Below are 21,647 nucleotides of genomic sequence, written 5' to 3' on the forward strand. Positions count from 1 at the left end.
CTTCCTTCAACAAAACCTGAGTCAGGGCCTGTTTGTTCACTGCTCTGTTCCTGTGTGGGATCTCATGGCTGTGCTCACTGTGGTTTGTCCCCCACTTCCCTTGGTGGGGCTGAGAGGGGTGCACAGCCCAGGGAAGAGCCTTGGGTGTGGAACTGAGAGTGGAAAGGTGCTGCTGTGCAGAGTGTGTGGAGTGCTGCCCTCCTGTGTGTCTGGCAGGGCACAGAGAGCTGCTGGCTGCTGTGCCAGCAGTGCTTCCCCTCGGAGAGTGCTGGGGCGCTCTGGTGCCATTCCAGCCATGGAGGGCCCTGCCATGCAGCAGGTTGTTAGCATGCACAGCCATGCCTTGCCTGGCTCTCAGCAATCCCCTTTTCCCAGACCACTGCAGCCCTAGGATTCACTGTTTCGTGCCTGCTGACCCAAGGTCTGTGTAGCCATGCAGCCCCGTGCCCCAGAGCTTGGCAGTGCACGGGGTTGTGCTGTGCCCTTGGTCTCTGCAAACAGCCAGAGTTTCCCCTGCTGCAAGGACTTCCAGCTGCTCTGCACACACATCTCTGCATCTCCACTGCATCCTCACCCTGGTTCTGACTAGTAAGCAGGCAGAGAGTGGTGCTGTGCTTTGGGTTTCTGCGTGGCTGGAATGGCACCTGGGAATAATGCCCTCAGAGACTGCATTGGGCTGCACAGGGTCCCTGAGCAGGTGTGCCCCTGAAATGGCTCATGGAAGGGAGATGAGAGGCCTTTCTAAGGCTGTTTGCAGATTATTGATGGCAGGGAAGTGTAACAGTTATGCAAAGGTTATGCCACCAAGGGAAACGTGGTATTTAGCTGTGTGATTGCCACTGAAATCCATTGCCCTTCTGGCTAAACCTCCCCAAAGCTCTTTGGAAGTGTCTGGCATGTGTTCCCCAAGTGTGACACAGCAGTGTATAGGTCAGCAGAGGAAATTAGCCTGGATCATGGTGTGGCTGAGGGAAACCTTCCTCCTGACAGGATGAATCACTGGGAGCAGCTCACAGCCTCTGCAGCTGGTTCTGGAGTGTCCCCTCTGTGTCCCTGCTCACATCCCAAGCTGGTTTGTCCCTCACTGGGCTGCCTGGCTGTTCCTGCTGCCTGTGCCTTTGCCAGGTCTCTGGCTCTGCATCTTCAGTGGTACAGTGCTTTTCTGTAGCCTGCTGAAATGCAAGGAGATGCTTGTCATCTTCCCTAGCTTTGCTTTAAATATATTTTGTCTCCTTGCAGCCATTAAAACTAAAAGCCACGTGTTGTGCAAGTGGATTTTCTCTATATTAATGCTTTTGGGGGCTCTGGGCCACTTCTTACTGCAGCATGTGTGTGCATTGTTAGGAAGTGGAGTTGCACTGTGAATTTACAATATGAAATGGGTGAAGTTAATGCATTTGCATTTTCCCTGTGGCTCAGGAAGATCCCAGTCCTGGTTGAGGAGCAAGTTTCCATAGCAGATTGTAGGAATCAGCACTGTCCTGTCCAGGTGCAGCAGGCAGTGAGGGGTGGTCCTGGTTTTCATGAGCTGCCCTCAGGAGCTGTGTGTTGGGATGGGGTGGGAGTGATGGATTTTGTGGAAGCCAGGGCACAGGCAGCAGCACACAGTCAGTATTTGGGCTCAGTGGCTGGAGGTGGTCAATGCCCTGTGTGGGAGCCTGTCCTGGACCCAGTGGGGTGCAGAGGGGTCCCTCATCCCAGGAGTGCATACAGAGCTGCCAGAGAAAGAAGGATGTCAGCTCATGGTCCTGGTTTTTGGGAATCTCTGGAATTTGCTCAGTGAGAAGCAGCATGCAGTGGGGGATTCTTGTCCATGATGTGACCCTTCTGCCCCTCCAGGCTGTGCAGAATGTGTCATGTCTGGCTTCCTCAGGGATCAGCCCTTCACACAGAGGGACTTTCCTTGAGGGATAGGAATGCTGCCTTCTTGTTTTTCTATCTTGGAAGGCAGGGTGGCAGGAGGGGGAACAGGGTGATGAGGTGGATGATATTTGGTGTAAAAGAGGAAGGTATTAGGTAAGGCATTGATGGGAGAACATCTCTTTTTTTGTCTCCAGCTGTAGCTGTAGCATCAGCAATGCCAGCACCACCCTGACAAGCTGACCTTTCCATGACACAGGATTTTGCTGTGGAAAACAGAGCTAGGAGGGGCTGCAAGAGCAGAAATAGTTTAAAAGCCTGCACAGATTGCTGTGTCATGGTTCCCTTCCTGCCAGCTGGCCTGTCCATCCTCAGCTTCCTGCTGGCGCCTCTGAAACCGGGACCACACTCTCCCTCCTCCTCGGGCAGGTCTAAAACTCTGGAGGAGCACTAGGGTGAGGTTCTGGGTGCTCATCAAAGGAGAGGCTGAAGGCACTTCCCTGAATGCTTCTCATTTGCTGCCTGGTAAATGTAGGCTCTTCCAGAGTAATGAAGTTGTAAATGAATCCTCTGGAATTGATTGAAAGACTAGTTCACTGTTTTAAGGTATTTAAAGAACTTTAAAGACTCTCTCATTTGAAAACATAATCTTATTTTAAGACTCTGGATATTACCAATGTAGTGCTTCCATTTAGGGAGGAAGGGGAGGAAAAGAATATAATTGGGATAGAGAAGAAAATTAAAAAAGAGCCTAGTAGTACCTTAGTAAAACAGATGGTCCTTTCTCCAGCCACGTGTGTAAGAGTCCTGCCTGTGTGGGGATTTAGATGTAATTACAGCTGCCCTTGGAGCTCCTTCTGATTGTTTGGAAGAACAAATTCTTGGGGATCCACTGAAATCAAACTGTTTTTGTGGCCAGCTTTTGTCCATGTGAGGGAGGTGAGGGGGTTTCTCCTTCCTTTCTGCTTCTCCTTTCTTCCAGCAGACAGCAATGAATGCTTTTTCCTTGTCAACATAGAAAGCGTATAAATGTTTGCATGTATAAATGACATGAGAAACTTAAACCATCACAGAGAGGAACTATACTTTAACTTCTTCTGCATTCTGATTGATCCTTTAAAGTCAAATGGTTGTGGTAGGAGGCTGTGAAAGGAGCTGCCATTGATTCCCCAGTCAGCATTGTCACCTGCCATGGGGCTGTGGCCGCACCAGTGTCACTGCTGCTGATCTGCAGCCCTGCAATGAGCAGGGGGTGTTGACTGTGTCCGGTGGCCACTGCCACTGAGGAGCTGGGACTCTACTGAGAGCATCCAGGGGCCTGGAAGGAGGAGGGATCAGTGAAGGTGTGGTCTGGGGTATGGCTCCTGGAGAGGAGTCCCACCTTTGGGACAGACCTTCCCAGCAGCCTTGTGTGGTCAAGCTCCAGGGAGCTGGCCTCATGCACATCATCATTTGGGAACTAATAAGCATGAGGCATCCAGATGGCAGGAATGATGTGTGTATTGTAGCAAAGCTAATGCTAAGGCCCAGTGGTAATGCAATGTTCCTTGGGTATCAGTAGCGATGTTCTCTTCTAAAATGGTAATAAAGGGCACATTTGCTTATTAGTAATGAATGTCAAGCCATTCACCATCATGAAAATATCCTATTCCCATGACTTTGATAAATAGCTGCTGAAGCTCATGAATTTTTAACAGTAGTCCTATATTTAGGGGCTTTCAGTTTCTGGGTGAGATGAAAGGCGCTTCGGAGATGGAGTTCTGGAAACGCCTTGTCTTCTGCAACCACTGGTACCTATTTAAAGGCAGTATTGTCTCTCTGATGCATGACTAGTATGTTGACATTGATTGATGTGATTTTTATGCTGGAGATTGGGCTCTAAGCCTGCCTGTCACCATAAAGCAAAATGCATAACTGCAGAGGGACCTGCTGTGTACTTTGCTTCATCTGCATGTGCTGCATGTTCACTTTTCCCCACAGTCACAGAATAAACTGAACCACGTCTTCTTCTGTGTAAAACCAGCTAGGAGGAAAACAGGAAAGCAAAACTGAGATCTGGCAGTGGGACCCCAGAGGAAAGGGCAGGACCCAGCTCTGCCATGTGACACAGAGCAGAGCAAAGCCTGGGTGTTGGTTTTCCCAGGATCTGGACCCTGATGGTGCTCACTCTCTGGCTTGGTCCCCTGAGCAGCACTGAGCTCCCCCATGAGGGATGCTCTCCTGGACAAAATGAGAGTAAGAAGAAAGAGTGGCACTATATAGATAATTACAAAGAAGACAAAAATCTCTCGAGCTTCCTGTGCAGTTCAGAGATGAGGTGTGGGGAACAGAAAGTCTGCACTCTATCAGGGCTGTGCTGGAGAGCCAGAAGCCCCAGTTTCACTGGCCTCAGCCCTCTGAGGGCACTGATTCCAAAGGGTGTTGTGACAGCCTTACTGTGGGAGTCACATTGGTCCTTAGTCAGTGCTAATTGCTGGAAAGCAATTAGTTGGTTTAGACAGGGCTGTGGTGGTTCCCATCCATGGAAGATCTTGCCTGCTGCATCTTCTCCTTTCCACAGCCATCCCCAGTTCCCACCTGACTCTTCTCAGCAGAATGGTGTGCAGTTGCCCAGACTCTTTTTAGAAATTAAGTGGTTCATTCCATTTCTTGGGACAGCACATATCCCAATCTTCTCTGAGATGGCCTTGCCAGGTGCATGATAAATGCATGTACCACTGAGAAAATTGTTCAAATCACAGCCTGGAGTAAGGGAATTGCTGGTGGCAGGGTAATAAGTAGGCTGAGAAACCTCCCAGCTGAACCTGGACATTTTCAGCTACTGCATCACAGTGCAGAAAAATTGGATTAACTAATGGCCAGACCATGAGCAGGTAACTCTAGGGAGCCTGTCAGGTGTGCATTTGGTGTGAGCTGAGGGTCTGAGGTGTGCTTGGAGAAGCAGAGTGGAGTTCAGAAATACCAATGAACTGCAAAAGGAGCTCGAGAAGATGTGATGATGCTCAAAGGGCACAAGTAAGTCCCCTTTGCTGTGGGTTCAGCCAGGCAGAGAGCTGACTGCAGCTCTCTTCCAGAAGAGCTGGGCTTGTGGCTGATCCCAAGCCAAGCTGAAGCCAGAGATGCTGGGATGCCTTGGAAAAGACTGGCTACCATCCTGAGAGCTGTGCTGCTTTGTCACCTGAAAAATCTCTCCCATGCTAATGTTTACACCCTCAAGAATTCCCTTCTAATGTACTTTTATTGCTCTATCAAAGTAAAGAATTGCTCTAATTTCCTTTTGTAGATGCTTTAGGTAGGTGTAGCATTTTAACCTTGCAATTTTGGAATGGAAATTTTCCCTGCCAGTTTTATATGCAAAGAGCTAAATGATGAATGTCTGAAGTGTGGAACTCTCTCTGATTTGCTAAATATAATTTTCATAAGATTTAAGTGCCTGAGCACTTTAGGCACCTTGTGTTGGGATGGAAATGGGAAAGGAAAATTGCTTCTGTTGTGGCTGAGAGGGGAAGGGACCAGATCCTCTGGGTGTCATTTAAGCTTAAATGGAAAATGCTGACACGCTCTGGGTCCTGTCCTCTGCTCCCCAGGGTGTCAGGACAGGGGCTCCCTGTCATGGCAGAGCTGCCCTGCCTTTACAACCAACTCTGGGCCTCTAGAGGAGAAAGGCCATGTGTCCTCATTATCCAGAACTAATCTCCAAATAATGGTAAACACTGATTATATCAAAGTAAGAAAATAGTTAATGGGATGCCTAATGTAAAATAGCAGAGATTGAATGTATAAATGCTTAAAGCTATTACAATGGAGCTTAGAGCATATTAGAGCTGCTCCACAGATGAGCCTGGACAGTTCAAACGTTGAAATTCATTTGCAGGCAGTAAATCCCTGCCCTGATGGCTTGTGGGAGGCAGAGCGCTTGGCAGCCTCCAGGCTGGGAGGGCTGGGGTGCCCTGGGGCAGAGCTTGCTTTGGCAGGAGGGCAGTTTCTGACAAAATCCAAAAGTTTCATTCTTTGCAGGACGTTGTTTTGGTTTTGTTTTGTGGGGTTTTTTGTGGTTTTTTTTTTATTTTATGCTCCAATCCAGGTTCCCATCCATCCCGATATTCCCAGGGGAGTTTGCTCCCCTCCTTTGAGCTCATGGCATCCCTGCATCCAGTACTTGGGATGCTGAGAGATTAAAAAGTCCCTCTCTCCCCCACCCCGAGAAAAGAAAAGAGGTGACAGCAGCATCTCTTCCTTTCCAGGTGGCTTTATAGAAATGCTTCTTGTAAAGTTGCCTTTTTTGGTTAGCCTGCCCATGAATATGAACACAATATAAATATTTGTTACCCAAAATAAGGCGAATGAAAGAGGGACTGTATTCTGTTCCAGATCAGAAGGAGTCTGGGAACTCCAGAATAGCTGTAATTAAGCCAGTAAATTATTAGGAATTTCTGGCGGTTCGTGTGAGGACAGGAACCAGCCAGGGATTTGTTCTTTTCTTGCTTGGTTTTTGTTCCTCTTGTTTGGCTTTGCTGAGAGCCTTCCTTGTACCAGCTATTTCTGACCAGAGTGTGTGGCTGATAATGGATCACTTTGCAGAAGCATTGCATTTGTCAAGGGTAACATCTTGATCCAGCACCAGCTGGGCTTAGGTCTGTGAAAGTTGTTCCACTGGCACTTCTGCTGATAGCTCCCTGTGCTGCCTCTCACAGGGAGCAATTGCTGCTCAGGATGGGGCACAGAGCAGAGCAAAATCTACCACAGAATCCCAGAAAGGTTGGAAGAGATTTTAAAACCCATACAGTGGCATCCCCTGCCATGGACAGGGACACTTGGCACTATCCCAGGGTGCTCCAAGCTCCATTTAACCTGGCCTTGGCCACTTGCAGGGATGGGGCAGCCACAGCTTCTCTGGGCAGCCTGTTCCAGGGCTGGCCACCCTCACAGGGAAGAATTTCTTCCTGGTATCCAATCTACCTCTGTGCCCTCTGTCAGTTTAAACACACACACACATATATCTATATATCTATAGATATATATATAAAAAGAGCTTAACAATAGCATGGTGAAGTGAAACACAGGAATGTAAAGGCTCAAAGGTCCTGGGAAACAATTGCCAGATTCTTGCTGTGACAGAAATTAGTTCTTGTACGGAACAAAGGAAAGTATAACCTTCTCTTTAAAGGTCACTTGCTGCTGTTATTTGACTTAAACTCTTTCTGAACCATATGCTGTTGCATATTATTTATTATTTCTGATTTCTCCTCCATTTTTGCTGAGATTTAGGTGCTTGTTGTCCTTGGATCTTGATGTACCTCTGACCTTGCAAGTGACTTCATTTGCACTGAAGCCAAGGCAGAACCTTTTTGACTTCACAAGGGCTCTGCTTATGTTTAGGGGCTTGTTCCTTCAAGGCTGTACTTCCTGCAGCAGAGGAAAGCATCCAGGAGAGTGTGTGTGCAGCTGGCATAGGGAAAGAGCCCCATGGTGGAGCAGGACTTGAGTCTGGGGGCACAGTGTCACCCAGCACACAGCCAGGACAGTGTAGAAAAAAGGGGGGCCACACAGTGTGGAGTGTGCAGGGCTGGGCATTTCATGTGCTTCTTCAATGCATTTTGCAATTTCTGCACCGTTCTGAACATCTGAAATTCTGGAGAATTGTCAGCCAGATATGTGTGGAATGACAAGCTGCTCAGCTGCTGGGGACACCCACAGAGCCATGCATGCTGTGGCTGTGTGCATGTTTACACCCAGGTAAAACACCCCTCAAGCCTGGCCAGAGCTGCCCTTCCTGGAATTGGTGCTGTGAGGCAGCAGTGGAGTTTCCCAGGAGCTGCAATGCTGGCTGCTCCATGGGTGGAGGGCCCCAGGAGCTGCTCTGGCAGCTGCTTTCAGGCTGTGATTTCTCTCCAGTGCTTCCTCCAGAGTAGCAGGGAGTAATGTTTGTTGTCCCTTCCCATGCAAATGAGCTGCCAGTTCTGAATTCCCCGTGGTGCACAGGGTTCACCATCTCATATTCCTCCATCTCCTCCCTCTTTCTTCCCCCAGCCCATGCATAACTTACTCAATAAGGAACACAGACCTCTCCCATTCTGTTCACACCACACCTACACTGTCTGGCTCATCCCTGTGAACAGGTACCTGGCCAGCTTCAGTAGCTCCAGCAGGGGTGCTCCCACCACTCTGCCTCTTGCTGCCACCTCTCTTGGATGACTGTCCCCCCAAGGGCCAGGAACAGAGCCTGGAAGAGCCCTGCAAGGTGTGGGATGGTGCCTCTGGGCATGCTGCATGATTTACTGTGGGCTCTGTGCCCCGTGCTGCTTCAGCCGCTGCTTTGCAGCAAAGTGGAGACAGGAGTGAAACAGGAGTTTCATTATTGATGTATCACCATAGTTGGGCTCTCTTTGCGTTTTAGCTCATGCTACTGCAATGTAAACACCATTTTCACTTAGTAGAGAGTAAAACATTATAATATATATAAAAAAATGAAGGTACTGGCCCTCCCCTCAGAGAGAATTTGACTGACCTCATTGATTTTAAAGGCAGCTAAAGATGTTCACAGTCCCTTCCCTGTGCTGTGTGATTTAATGATGTTCCCCCTGGGAGTGGGGTTTGGTGAGCTGTGTGTGCCTGAGCTGGTCTCCAGGCAGTGGGAGCTCTGATGCTGCACAGATCCAGCAGCTCCTGAGCCCTCCCACCTCCTGGCTGGTCCCTGCTCCCTGTGAGGGACAGACAGCAGGGAGGCAGAGCTGGTGCTGTCCAGGGGTGGTGCTGGAGGTCAGGGAGTTGGGTGACACACTCTGCAGGCAGGTGCTGAACATGGTGTTGTTGTTTACGCTGAACATAGCAGCAATCTCGAGCTTGAGTTTGAAACAATGATTCTGAGTGTACAGGGAGAAAGGTGACTAATTGCTTTAAAGTTTACTTTTGTTTCCCTGTGTAAAAAGCTATCAGCCTGGATGCAGAAGAATTTGTCTGGGCTTACATCGCAAGGTCTGCTTTACTAACATCTGTCTCTCATAGGTGGCAACAGCAGAATTCACAGAGAAAGAATTGTGGGGACAGCATGAGAAAATGAACCAAGGCTGTAAATCTGTGAATTTTAGTGCTGGTAACTCATTGGCCAGGCTGAACATCTTTCATCTCTTAAAGCTGTGGGAGATTTCCCAAGGGTTTACTTGTCCCCAGAGTAGAAACACTGGCTAGTGATATAAAGACTTCTTAAAAAAACAGGTGGCTGTTGCAGCATTTAGAACTATTGATCCAGTACAGTGCTGGATTTTTTTGAAAAGTAATCCTTTTGGAGAGGTGGGAACATTAAATGTGAGATGGAAAGTAGGAGCTGGGAAGAAGGTTGTGAGAAGTGCCACCCCCAAGGAGTGGTACAGCAGCACCTTCCCTGCACACCTGGCCTAAGCAGAGACAGATTTGTGTTGTGCCAGCCGATGCAGAACCTTCTGCAGGTCACCTGTGGCCTGGGCTGAATAGGGTTCCAATTGTACAGAATTGCACTGAGAATAATAGGGCAACAATTAATTCCAGCTCATTGTGATGACTGAAATAATTTTCCTCTTGGCAGGTGTAGATCCAGACTTTTCCTCTATATCTGGCCATACCCTTTTGATGGTGTCCCCAAAAGGCGTGGGCTCCTTGTGCTGCACAGCAGCCACTGCCTGTCAGAACACCTGGAGTCCAGTGTAAAAGAGCACAGCTTCTCACACCTAATGCTCATCTGTTCCTGTAATATTTAGCTCCCTTTCCAAGGCCAATCCCTGCCCTGGTAATGGCCATCTAATTCCACTTGCTTCCAAATGTGAATAATCCTTATATGCATCCACAGTTCTACAAGTTGCCCCAGTGCAAGGCAGAACGGCACCCCTGGAAGGAGTGTTGTGTTGAGCTGCAGGCTTCAGCCATCAGTTTTCTGGGAATGTGACCCTCAGGAACTGAAAACTGAGACTGAGTATGCCCAAGGGCTGGAACCCCCTGGGAAATGCACTAGGAATTGTGCCTAGTGCCCACAATGCAAGAGGTAACTGGGGAGGTGCTAAGCTCTGCTGCTCCAATCTGATACCTGCCAAGTCTGCAGGACCAGAGTGGATTATCAGGCAGAAATCTTTTATTCTTTGGGTTTAGGTTCACTGGCACGGTCGTTGGAGTTTTTTTCTGTGCAATCAAAATAAACCTGGCAAAATCTGCACCTATTTTCTGACAAAGGCTGGGGACTCTTTTAGTGAAATAACAAACTGTCTGAGCTTTTATAATCCACTAAATAGGGCAGCTGTTGTTGGAGTGGTGTTCCAGCAGCACCCTTTATTTCTTCTTAGAAAGGAGCTCCTGTGTTTTGCAAAGCTCTCCTCTTATCTGTACTCAACTGCACCTGATGCAGCTCATAAAAATGCAGCAGATTTCAGATTTGCATACATTAGTTTATAATTGCATGTTTCCAGTGTAACCCACTGAATGTATTTGTGTTCAGACGATGCTGTGGAGGATGTGCTGATGGACATTTTGGATTTTCTCTGAAAAGCAGGTGCATTTCCTGCCAGTGTGGGGTGGGAACCTGAGCCTGAGGGAACGCTGGGCATTTCTGCTGTGCACAGGAAGGAGGGCCAGGATTCCCAGCCACTGCACTAAAGACAGCTTGTGCTATTTTTGTACTGTTTTTTCCCCATATGCCTTTACCTTAGGTGCGCTTCAGGCTCCTTGAACCTCCCAGAGACTCTTGATAAAGGGATTGTATTTTTATCATCTGTCTGTAATGAATGTCAAGTCTCAGAGGCAGCTGCAGGAGAAGGGGAAGCACACACGTGTATTGGCAAACCATTGTGCATATTGCTGCAGGCAGACCTCCCTTGTTTCCTTCACATGGGGAATGGTCAGGAATGTTTCTTAAAGCTTTGAGGAAAATGTTGGATTTTGACATAATGATGTTTTGCTCAGGAAGGATGAATCCTTTCCACCTGATGTACCTTCGTTGTCTCTCAGCTAACAAGTGTTGCTTGTTGGGGTTTTCTCACTCCTGTCCTTGTGCTGGTACCTCCCTGACTACTTCCTTAGGCTGCTCACCTAAGGGTGTTTGTGGCAACCTTTGGCAGCTCTGACACGGCAGATGTGCTGGGGTGGGAGGGGAAGGCAGCCTGGCAGGACTTGTTCTGCCTTGGAAGGAAGTAGTCACAGCTCCTGGTGGGTGAGTTCTGACTGGTGATGAAAAGTCACAGGCATCACTGATTCTCATAAAGGAGAAGGGTATTGCTGTGTTGCTCTGTTATGGGTATTTTAAAGATGCTTCTGCTAGTTTGTTAGGACTCCTTATAGAATTTTCTAATCCATAGGAATACAATTAACAGTAATAACCTGAGCCTTTGGGTAAAAGACTGTATATAAAAAGAGTGTTTTCCTCCTCTGGTGTAGTGCCTGGGTAGAGCTGTTGCTTGCATGAGGAGCAAAATTAAAATGCAGCTGCCTTTTGCTCAGTTATTGCTTCAGAGGCAGCAAAACCAGGAGAGTGAGGCTGATTGTTTTTCCATTTAATCTTCTGTGCAATTGCTAATTAAGTCCCTATTGCTGGAGCTTTATTAATACTGAAGATGTGAAAGGCAGAAAGAGCCTGCTCAAGATGTGAAAGGCAGTTTGATTTTTTCCAGCTGATGGCTGGAAATATGAAGAACTGACCATTAGAAGAAAGCTGTTGTTTCAAAATCTGGAATTACTGAGAAGCACTTGAATGCTAAAGCATCATCTTTACACTGGCTTTTTGATTTATAACCCAAAGCCATTCCTGCAGCCTAATTGGAAGGCTGTTCTTAAGAGCTTTATAATCCAATTAACATCCAGAGCAGTAATAAGGCATTTGAGCAAATGGAGGGAATTTGTCTTTCAGTGACTTGCAGCAGGGTATTTGTAGCAAAGGCTGTGAAGTGCTTGATGTGCTCCTCTCCGTGGTTCTGTGGATTGTTGGGCAGTGGGAAGAGAGCTGCCAACCCCTCCAGGAGATATTGCACCTGCTCTGAACAGCTCTGACTGCTTCCCTCAAGGAAGGAGCCATGCTGTGCTCTAGGGGGGCATCTGTGGGTGACAGGGTGGTGCTGGCCAGTGGAGGAAATGGCACAGTAAACTTTTGGAGAAGGTGGTGCCTGAGGACAAGGTAAGCTGAGCCCCAGGGAGGTGAGGCAGAGCCTCTGGCAGGTGGCTGCAAGGCTGGGTTGGGCAGCCTCTCGCTGTGTTACTGAGCAGCTCGTGGGGTGGGTGTGAGGAGCTGATTAAACATCTGAGCTTTCTTTCCCCCCTCCCTGCTTTTTGCAGCTCTCCATGAATTCCCCAATGACATCTTCACCAACGAGGACAGGAGACATGGAGCTGTTGTCCTGCACGTCCTCTGTGTAAGTGTTGTGACTTTGCCTTTCTTCTCCTGCTGGCATGGACAGGGCCCAGAGTGCTCAAGAGCTCTGATTGAAGTTATTTTCTCTTTGGTGCATTTTCATCTCCTGTATGGACTGTGAAGTCAGGGATGTGATGGTTTTTTTTGTTCTTGGGATCTTCTGATAAAAAGGAGTCAATAATGGAAGGATGGTTTAAACTGGCTTCCCGTTTTCATTTTTTCTGTAGACACCATCAGAATGTCAGGCCTTGGGAAAGGGAAAGTTGTCTCTGAAAATGGGACAGTTTGGCATGTTGAAGATGAAAACTAAATGTCAGAGAGCTAAAAGATACAAGAGTTCTGCAAGAAGTAACTCTGGAACACTCTGAAGTTTATGGGATAGAATAATTGATGTAGAAATATCCACGGCATTACACGGATTATAAAGTTTGCTTTATCAGCTCTTTGAATTACATTAGAGGCATTCTTAAGCAACCAAGAAAATACCTGCCCTAATCAATGTTTAGAAGCTTTTAACAATTTTTAGTCAGCTTAAATGAGCAGTCACCATTAGCTGTGAGAAGTGATTCATGCTTTCTTTTTGAGTATAAATTAGATTGTATTGTGTATTTTAATGTGAGCCCTCTGTGTAAGGATTTTATTTTGGCTAAATAGCTGCAGAAATTTGTTGAGTAACGTTGCTATTGACCGTGCCTGGCAAGTTCAAGAATCTCAAGTTTCCATGGGAACATTGAGCTTTGAAATGTTTTGGAAGCTGAGCACTGGACCCGAGCTGGATTTTGTATCACCAACAAGAATACTCCTAAAAATTCATATATTAATTCAGTTGTGAATGTGCCTTTAACATGTACCAAAATGGAGTCTGGAGGACTGAACTGTCTAGTTGAGAATAAAAAGAAATATCTGTTTTTAATGAGAAGTGGAAAAGCATCCACTGTCCCAGCAGAAATGTACTCAGTTTTTTCCCTGCTAGCAAACAGCAAGGCAGCTCCCTTGATCCATTGTTCCATGGGTGCTCCATTGTTCTCTGTAGCAGTTTGGTGGACTTAGGAAAATTTACTGACCACTCTTTGTCTTGTGGTCCTTGAGGTGCAGGACCTGGCTGGGTTCAGCCTCTCTAGTACTGGGATAGCTGGAGACAACCTCTTTTCAAAGAAAAAAATGATACTCGGAGAAAACAGAAAACTGTTAGCATTTAGCAGCCTGCCTCTAGTCTGGGTTGGAAGGGGTGCTCTTTGTACTGGGGTAAGAAACCTCCAGTTCTGTTTTTTTACCTTCCAGAAATTAATTTACATTACAGTAAATTACAGTTACCAAACGTGTGACAAAATCAGAGCAGAAGCAGAAATGCACTTTTTTGGGAGAAAGAGGATACAGACACAGAGGGTTTTTTTTGCCTCCACTGAGGTTTCTTCATGGGTTTGAGGAAACTGGACTATAAAAGGGGCTCTGTAATGGTAGGGAGAGCAATGCAGTGGTGATTAGGGGTCATGACCATGCTTCTCATGTTAGTGACCTCCCCTTAAACAGTTTCTGTTCATTTCAGTGAAAATGTTGTTCTCCGTCCTTTGCCCCTTTGCCTGTACTTCCATGTTTAATTCTGGAAGACAGCAAGGCAAAGCTGGTTTACCAGAAGCCAGGGGAATGGGACAAAAGCTGTCACTGGGACCTTGGGGAAGAGCAGGAAGCTTCCCAGGGCATCTTCTCCCTATTGTTTAATAAAAAGGGAAAAAAGACCCCAGCAAATCTTCACAGTGGGGCTGTGTGAATTACTAGACATGATCTGATGCTTCACAAAGATGATAGTTAATCCCTAAATACTTGAAAAATCTAGGAAAAACTGGGCAAGTCAGCAATAGTTTTAGGTCTGAACTGAAAATACTTTGGTTTGAAGGAGAAGTTGGCCACTGAGGGCATATTACAGGTTAGAGTCATGGTGTTTAATTTCTCCTGGTTACTTTTTCAGAGCTCAGCAGCTGACTGCTTCACTGCCATTCATTGTTTCCATGCCCCCTCTGAGAAGAGGCTGAGCTGCTGAGTAACTCCCCACTAAGTCACTGGTTTGGGGTGTTCAGTTTGGAGGGGCCAGGGTCTGGATTTTAAGTCTGGTGCTGGTCCTGCAGCCTGGGAGCTCCCCAGCACCCAAGGGCTTCTTTTTGCAATCTTAACATTACTGTTTGTAGAATCATAGAGTGGGATGGATTGCAGGGAACCTTACACATTATCCAGTTCCAGCTCCCCTGCTATGGGCTGGGACACCTTCCACTATCCCAGGTTACTCCAAGCTTTGTCCAGCCTGGCCTTGGACACTTCCAGGGATCCAGGGGCAGCCACAGCTTCCCTGGGCAACCTGTGCCAGGGCCTCAGCACCCTCACAGGGAAGAATTTCTTCCCAATACCCAATCTACCCTGCCCTCTGTCAGCATGAAGTCATTCCCCCTTGTCCTGTCACTCCAAGCCCTTCTCAAAGTCCCTCTCCAGCTCTCCTGCAGTCCCTTTGGCTACTGGAAGGCTGTGTAGGTGCTCTCTTTGCCTTTTTCTGGTTTTGATTTTGTTCCAGCTGACATCCCCTTTGGATCTTCAGCCCTGCCGTGCTCAGGGGCTCTGGCACCAGTTACCCCCTCGAGACAGGAGGGAAATGGCTTTGCTGAGAAATTCCCAAGGTTTTGAGAAAAAACCTTGCAGCTGAGAATAGGGGGTTTGGGTCTCTGCATTACCCTGGTGTTTTTACCCTGGGAAAAGAGGAAGCACAGTGTTGCTTCCTCTTTTCCCAGCCTCCTCCAGCAGATCTGGAGTGCAGTGCCAGAATATGTTGGCTTGCCAGTGTGAGGAGCCCGTGCATGGTCAGAGCTGAGCCTGTCCCTGGGCAGAGCTGGGCCCTCCCCACTGAGCAGGGTGGAGGAGCAGTGTCTGTGCTCAGCCATCCCTCCTGCTCCTGGCTTGCCACTGCTTCCCGTAGCCATGGGAACCAGGCTCTGACAGGCCCTGCCTCCCTCCTGTGAGGGGCTGGGAAATGTAGGTCACCCTGGACAGGTCCTGTCTCTATTTCTGCATCGGGTCAGTACCCAGACACATCTCATTTCTGCAGCACAGGGCTCTCTCCTTAGGGGGTTCATTTCTCCAGTGCCCTGGCCATCTGTGGGAGCACTGCTGGGCACATCATGGTACACAATCTGCTGGCTGGAGTCAGCCCGGGCTCTGTGGCTTCCTGCTTTGGTTGGGTTTTTTTAATTTCCCTCCAGCAGTGGAGTTTTAGGTGGGTTTGTGATGCAGTCAGAGTTGAGAAAAGCCCTGTGCTTGGTAAAGGTGTTTTCAGGGGTGGCCCCTTGCTAGTCCTGTATGTGGGGCAGCAGCAGGCAGCCCACCCCTGCTTTGCTGCCAGCAACAACCTCAGCCTCTCACAGCCCTCTGGGAAGAAGACGGGGCTGTAGGGATTGGTGCTTCCACAGCTTTCTGCTCTCTTGTGAAAAGCTCCTTTCGCTCAGTGAAGCGAGGTTGAGTGTGAAGACTGTCATGGGAAGCTCAAAGGACTGCTGGACAAACATGAAGAATGACCATTTCTGTCCTGTGCAATGGAACAGGTATTTTGAGTAAGAAACTTAATCACCTTTGATGCAGAGATTGCATTTTTGTTACAATTGTTATTTTAAAATCAGTCCTAATGTGGTACTTAATCTGGCATTTATAATCCTTTTATGCAGGACCATTGCATTTTCCTAATTTTTTAATGTCCTTTGGGGGAGGAGGACTGAGTGTGTTTTTTAAAGTGTGTTGCCTGGCTAAAGACTCCCATATCATTACTTGGAGCTGAAAACAACTGAGTGAAGCTGGGGCTGAGCCTTATTTTGTGTGCTGAGTCCTCCACGTTGTACTCTGCTGCCATTGCACAGGCCATATTCCATGTCCCCCAGCCACTTCCTTAATTCCCAGTGGCACTTTCAGGCGGAACACCCTTCAGTCTGTGCTGCCCTGCTCATTTCCAGAGCTGCTGCTCCTGTGTTGCCTGTGAAGACAGGGGGCCATGTGCTGAAGGAAAAATCCATGTGACTCCTTGGTGGAATCTCAGGATGACTTAGGTGGAAGATGGTACCAGCTCATCACGCTGAGTGTCTCAGCTGTGCTGCTGGCCCTCTCCTCATGGCACATGTCATGCACACTGGCCTCCCTGATGCTCCTGCCTTGCTCCCTCTTGCATAAAAAAGCTCCCTCCTGCTTGTGTTCCTGCTGGCCCAAACTCTAAGCATTGCTTTGTTTTGTTTGTTTAAAAAGCAAACAAACAAGCCCCACCAAAAAGCCTGAAGAACTTCTAAGGAAGTAACAGTTACTATCCTCATGTGTTCACTGACCATGGGTAGCTTCCAGTGATTTGCTCTGTGAACAAGGCTGGGGTTTAGCCAGATACTCCTTTGATTCTGACACTTGACACTTTATTGCACCCAAGCCACTTGAATGAACTTAGGGAAGACTCAGAGCCAAAACCAGATCTGTGACAGCAGTGAGGTCATTAAAGGAACTGCTGGAGTGTACAGGTCCTGTGGGCTCAGCCTGGTCAGTGCAGTTCCTTCACATTTGTTTTTATGTTCCTTACTCATTTCAGTGCCCTTTTTGTCTTGTACCTGATCCTACTAATGAGAAAGCATGACAAAAGAAAATTACCTTGTCACCCTTGAAGGTGGTTATTGTGCCCTCTCAAAACCTGGACACATGAGACTCCACTTCAGTGCTGGGATGTGGAGATGCTTTGGCAGTCTTGTGTGCACTGGAAGTGACACAAGCCCTCCCCTGGCATTATTTGAATGTGCATCTAAAAATCCAGAGGAGGAATTGTTTAAACTGAAGAACTGGTGGGTGCCTTGGCCCTGGTGCCTCTGTGAGCCCTGTGCAGTGTGGCATCATCTGTGGACACCTACAGTGCAGTGCATGTGTGGGGGCATCTGGGGTGAGCTGCCAGGGCTCTGGGGCACAGGATGCTGTGGTGGCTGCCTCCCCTTGGCCCTCATTCCCTTGCCTGCCCCTGGGAAGCCCAGCAGCCACGTGGTGCTCTGTGGGCGTGGATGGTGTCAAATGGAGAGGACATGGTCACTTTACAGGAGTGATGCTGGTGGACAGATTAGCATTCTTGAGAGGCATTACTGTGTGTTTTGGACAGGGCAGGGAGGGCATGACTCACTGCAGATTAATATGATTAGCAGATCAAAAATCTAGGCTGAAGTTAGGCACCTGCTCTCCGTTGTATTTCAATGGAATTTGGCCACATCACTCTCTGGAGCCCTTTCTGATCCATGTTCCTATCTTCCTTTATCTCTGTTGATACAGTTGGTATTGTGTCAGCAGCTGGCACTCCCTTTGCAAGATCAGGTTCTTTGCTGCACCCAACAGAGTTGGAGACCTGGAATTTTCCTTACTTTTGTGGTCCTCGGGGCTGTTTTGCAGTGTGAGATTTTCAAAAAGCACAAGTTACACTTACTCATGTTTATGACAAAGGACAAAGAAGCACAGAAACTGTCCGTGACATTCTAGCACCTATTGTGTCAAGATTGTGCCAAAATAATTTGTTATGATGAAATTCCCATCTCTAATCTTGAAAAAAATACACTTGAATTATTTTTGAGCTTGAAAAATTTTCATGGGCTGAGGTGTACAGTAATTGCTGGCTTGTTTTTTGCAGCAAAGTTGTAATTCTGGAAAATGAGAATCTGTGTTTTTGCTGGGGCTGGGGGATTTAAACCTGTTCCTGGAAAATCAAAACAAGAAGGAAAAAAGAAAAACTGGAAGCCATTTTTATTGCTGCATTCTCTCCAGAAAAAAATACTCTGGTCTCTTCACATTGCTTGAGCTTCTGCAGGACTTCAACAACAAGCAAAGCCAGAAGATCTGTTGGTGATGTGCTTGGAACTGTGGTTCCCTAGGATTAATACACTGTTTTTCTACAAATATTGGCCACTTCTCTCAGCTGTAGTTAGTCATTGGAGCTGCACTGCTTCTAGAAGTAACTCTGTGCTGGTGCTTGGTGGGTGTCACCAAAAAGGTGGAGCTGCCTTTGAACCTTGCAGCGAGCCTTGGATGTGTCCGTGCCAGAAAAACAGTGTGGGCTGGGAGGCAGACTCAGCCTGGCTGGGGGGGTGTGCTCTGTTGGTGCCTGACATGCTTTCCCCCTAGTTTTCCCCTATGCCAATGGGCATTTTCCCATCCTGTGGCAATCTTTGTGTTGAGGTGGGGAGTGAGCTCCTTCCCTGTGGGCAGGATGGGCCAGGTTGCCCTCCAGGGCTTTGCTGTGTGGATGTGAGCCACACTGTGCTGTTTGTCTCTCGGGGCAGAGATCAGGCCCCAGCACATTCTGTTTAATAGTACAGAAACCCAGATGAAATGCTTCTTGCGTGAAATTGAAGAACTGATTGGCCCAGTGTCATTTAGAGTACCGTGTTCCCCCTTGGTTTTATTTGTTCCTGTGTGAAGTTCAGCAAGATTCACCACTGGGACCCAGGTGACATGGCAGGGCACTTCAGTCCAGAAAAACAAGCTCCTTTTCCTTTTTTCAGAGCACTAGATTTCAAAAATTACTCCTCCAGGGTTTAGATTTTCACAGAACACAGTGATAAAAAAGCCTTGTACTGCCCAATGGGGAAAAAAAAGAAGGCAGAAATACATCAGAGTGGCTAAGCAATGTCCAGAGAATTAAAAAAAAAAAAAAAAGGCAAAAAAAAAAAAGGCAGCCTTTATGGTGAAGGTAAGATGTTGGTAGCTTTTGACAGTTTATAAGAACTTTCAGATAAGTATTCCACGATCTTTCAATTAAATCCCAGACAGCTCTATGAATTCTTCTTGCAAGAGCATTTTATTTTCTTGAAAAGTCTGTACCAAATCAAACCTGGCATGGGTTGGGATGCTGCTGTTCAGTTCTGTGGGACAGTCTCTAGACTCAGCCTTTTCTCTTCTCCCGTGCAGGCTGTGTACATGTTCTACGCGTTGGCAATCGTCTGCGATGACTTCTTTGTCCCTTCGCTGGAAAAGATCTGTGAAGTAAGTGTTAGATGTTCCTTCCTCTTGTGCTGCTTTCACAGCACTTCTGGAGAGCCTTGGGGTGTGGTGGTGGTGTATTTGCTGTTGTCCTGCAGTGCTGCCCGTGCTGCTTGTCTTGTTGCTCAACATGACATGTGTGCACGTTGACTCAGCTCTGTGTTCTCCCTCGCAGGACAGGCTCTCCAGGTGCTCCAGGCATTCACACTGGGGTGGTTGTTGCTGCCTCTTGTTTGTGTGTCTTTGCTGATGTCTCTGCAGAAACACCAGGCCCTAGCCTTAGCTGACAGAAATTAAAACCTCTGGTGATTTACCCTGGTAGAAACCGTGGATCTTGTACCCTGCCCTCCAGTCATGACTGTCAGACCTTGTGTTGTGTGAGTGTAAGTTGTAAAGCAGCAGGGACAGCTAGGTCAGCTGTAAAGAAGCTTGTGAATGCTTCCAGCAATTGCAAAGGACTCTGTTTCTCTTTGGTAAGGTCAGGATGCCTAAATTTTAGAAGACAGGGAGTACATTTTTGCCTAAATCAGCTCAGACAGCCACAGAGCGAACACAGAGCATGTGCCCAAAATGACTGCGAGCCGTATCTGCTGTCAGTTCCAGGCAGTAAAATCTCTGAAGGGAGAATATGGTTGGTCTTGGCACTGAGAGGTCTGTGCCATTTGTAGAAGACACCTGTCCATGTGCCTGGGAGCAAGTGTCACCCGTCAGGGCGTGGGCTGTGCTGGCCCTGGGAGGGGTGTGGAAGCTGACAGGGCAAGTCATTTGTGCTGACAGCACTGATGGAGGCTGTCTCTAAACTAACCTGATAGTTAAGTTCAGCACCATGCTCTGCGGGCCTTTTTTGCATCATCAAAGAGAAAAGCCCCCAGGAAATTCCACTTTTTGGTGCTTAAGTATAAAGGTAACAGAAAGGTAACAACATAAGGCAGGAGCTTCTGTCTTGCAGAGTTGCTGCACCCTCTGGGGCTGAATCTGGGGAACCCCATTGCAAGGTTCAGGAGAGGGATCATTGGTGTGGACGTGGGGATAGGAGATGGTGGGGGATGTAGACACACTGAGTTCTTTGACCTCCTCTCTCCCAGGCAAGTGAACCTGACTGGGAAATGCGGCTCTAGAAGCTGTCTCAGGTGTCTGTGGATGAACAAAACCTGAGCTGAGTGAGCAGTGTCTAGGACAGGCTTGTATTTTGGGGTGCTGTCAATATGCCCAAGGGCAAACCACCCCCACCAAAGTCAGCACAGCTGACTGGTGGCTGTGCCACCTTGGCTGGTGGCTTTGCTTTCAAGAGGCACCGTGAGTTCCAGCAGCTCTTGTAGGATGTGATGTCTCCATAGTTTCATAGAGCATCCTGCAGAAGAACCTGGCCTTTGAGGATGTGCTTCTGGTCCTGAGAACTTCTTTCATGATAGTTTTAATCTTGTTTAAAATACTTTTCCATAAATCTGTATTTTATCAGGTTCAACAAACTTTATAGCACTCCAGCATTGCTGTGGTCTTCTGCTTCAAAGGCACTCCTGGTTAGGGCACCTCCTGTCCTTTTCCCTTGTCCTCATAACTTATGTACAAAGGGTTGTTACCTATGGGCAGTGGATAGAGTTACCCTCCCTTGGGGGTGAGGAATACCCATTGTGGAATCTTCAGAAAAGGCTGCTGCGAGGATTTCTTGTCTCTGTGCAAAGGTACTTGGCCAAGGAGGAAACAGCAGAGGAGCCCTGCAGTGCTGCAGGGGAATGGCGACAGAGGGAGGTTTCCTGTGTCCTGCCAGGCTGGGGGGCTGCCTCAAAAGCCAGCTCTGCCAGGAACACTTCCCACCACTCTGAGCTGCCTTCCCCATGCTCCTGGCTGCCTTTCCTGTGCTCCCACAGTGGCAGCTGCTGCCTTGGTGTAGTAACAGCTCGGGGTGGTGGCCGTATGGCAGGAGCTGGTTGTTGCTCCTCTTCAGTGCCTTGTGGCATCTGCTGAGCAGATGCAGATGGGTGCTGGGTCCATGAGAGCTGGTGCAGATGGAACAGTGGGAGTGCAGACAACATAGAGGGTGTAATTAAGCAAGGAAATCTTTGGAAGCAGCATATGCTGATGACGCTTTCATAGAACAGTGGGTCCTTTCCCTTCCAGAAGCCCCTGGTTTTAGACAGTCCCTGGGTACTGCTGAGGGACAGGTACCTGAGGCACGTGATGTAGGTGGTAAGGAGAGGGTAAAGCAAGGCATAATTTGTGGTGGCTGGAGGTGAATGAAGCCTGAGCCCTGGCCCTGCCCTTTACAGGTGAAAGTGGGAAAGATAAGGTGTGTGTTGCTTGGGTTGTGGAGCAGACAGACCCGTGAGTAGTGAGGCTGCCTTCCCTGTTGGCTGGAGTAGTGACCTTTCTCTCCTCTCTAAAAGTGTCACTGGCATAACCAGTCCTC

At 48.0% G+C, this 21,647-nt stretch overlaps 1 protein-coding gene across 3 annotated transcripts in view; it reads left to right on the plus strand.

The window, feature by feature from the left end:
* The window catches only part of LOC103819267 (sodium/potassium/calcium exchanger 3), a 179,623-nt gene that overhangs the window by 40,832 nt on the left and 117,144 nt on the right, over window positions 1-21,647 (plus strand). For all 3 annotated transcript variants that reach the window (XR_007777386.1, XM_050973191.1, XM_050973188.1), the window contains 2 exons: window positions 12,148-12,224; window positions 19,169-19,243. Coding sequence is in view for 2 of the 3 variants with exons in the window: in XM_050973191.1 (XP_050829148.1) it covers window positions 19,178-19,243 (66 nt within the window). In the remaining variant the exon portion in view is untranslated. The remainder of the gene's footprint in view (window positions 1-12,147; window positions 12,225-19,168; window positions 19,244-21,647) is intronic.

The sequence above is a fragment of the Serinus canaria genome, chromosome 3 (genome assembly GCF_022539315.1).
Source record: "Serinus canaria isolate serCan28SL12 chromosome 3, serCan2020, whole genome shotgun sequence".
NCBI classification, from domain to species: domain Eukaryota; kingdom Metazoa; phylum Chordata; class Aves; order Passeriformes; family Fringillidae; genus Serinus; species Serinus canaria.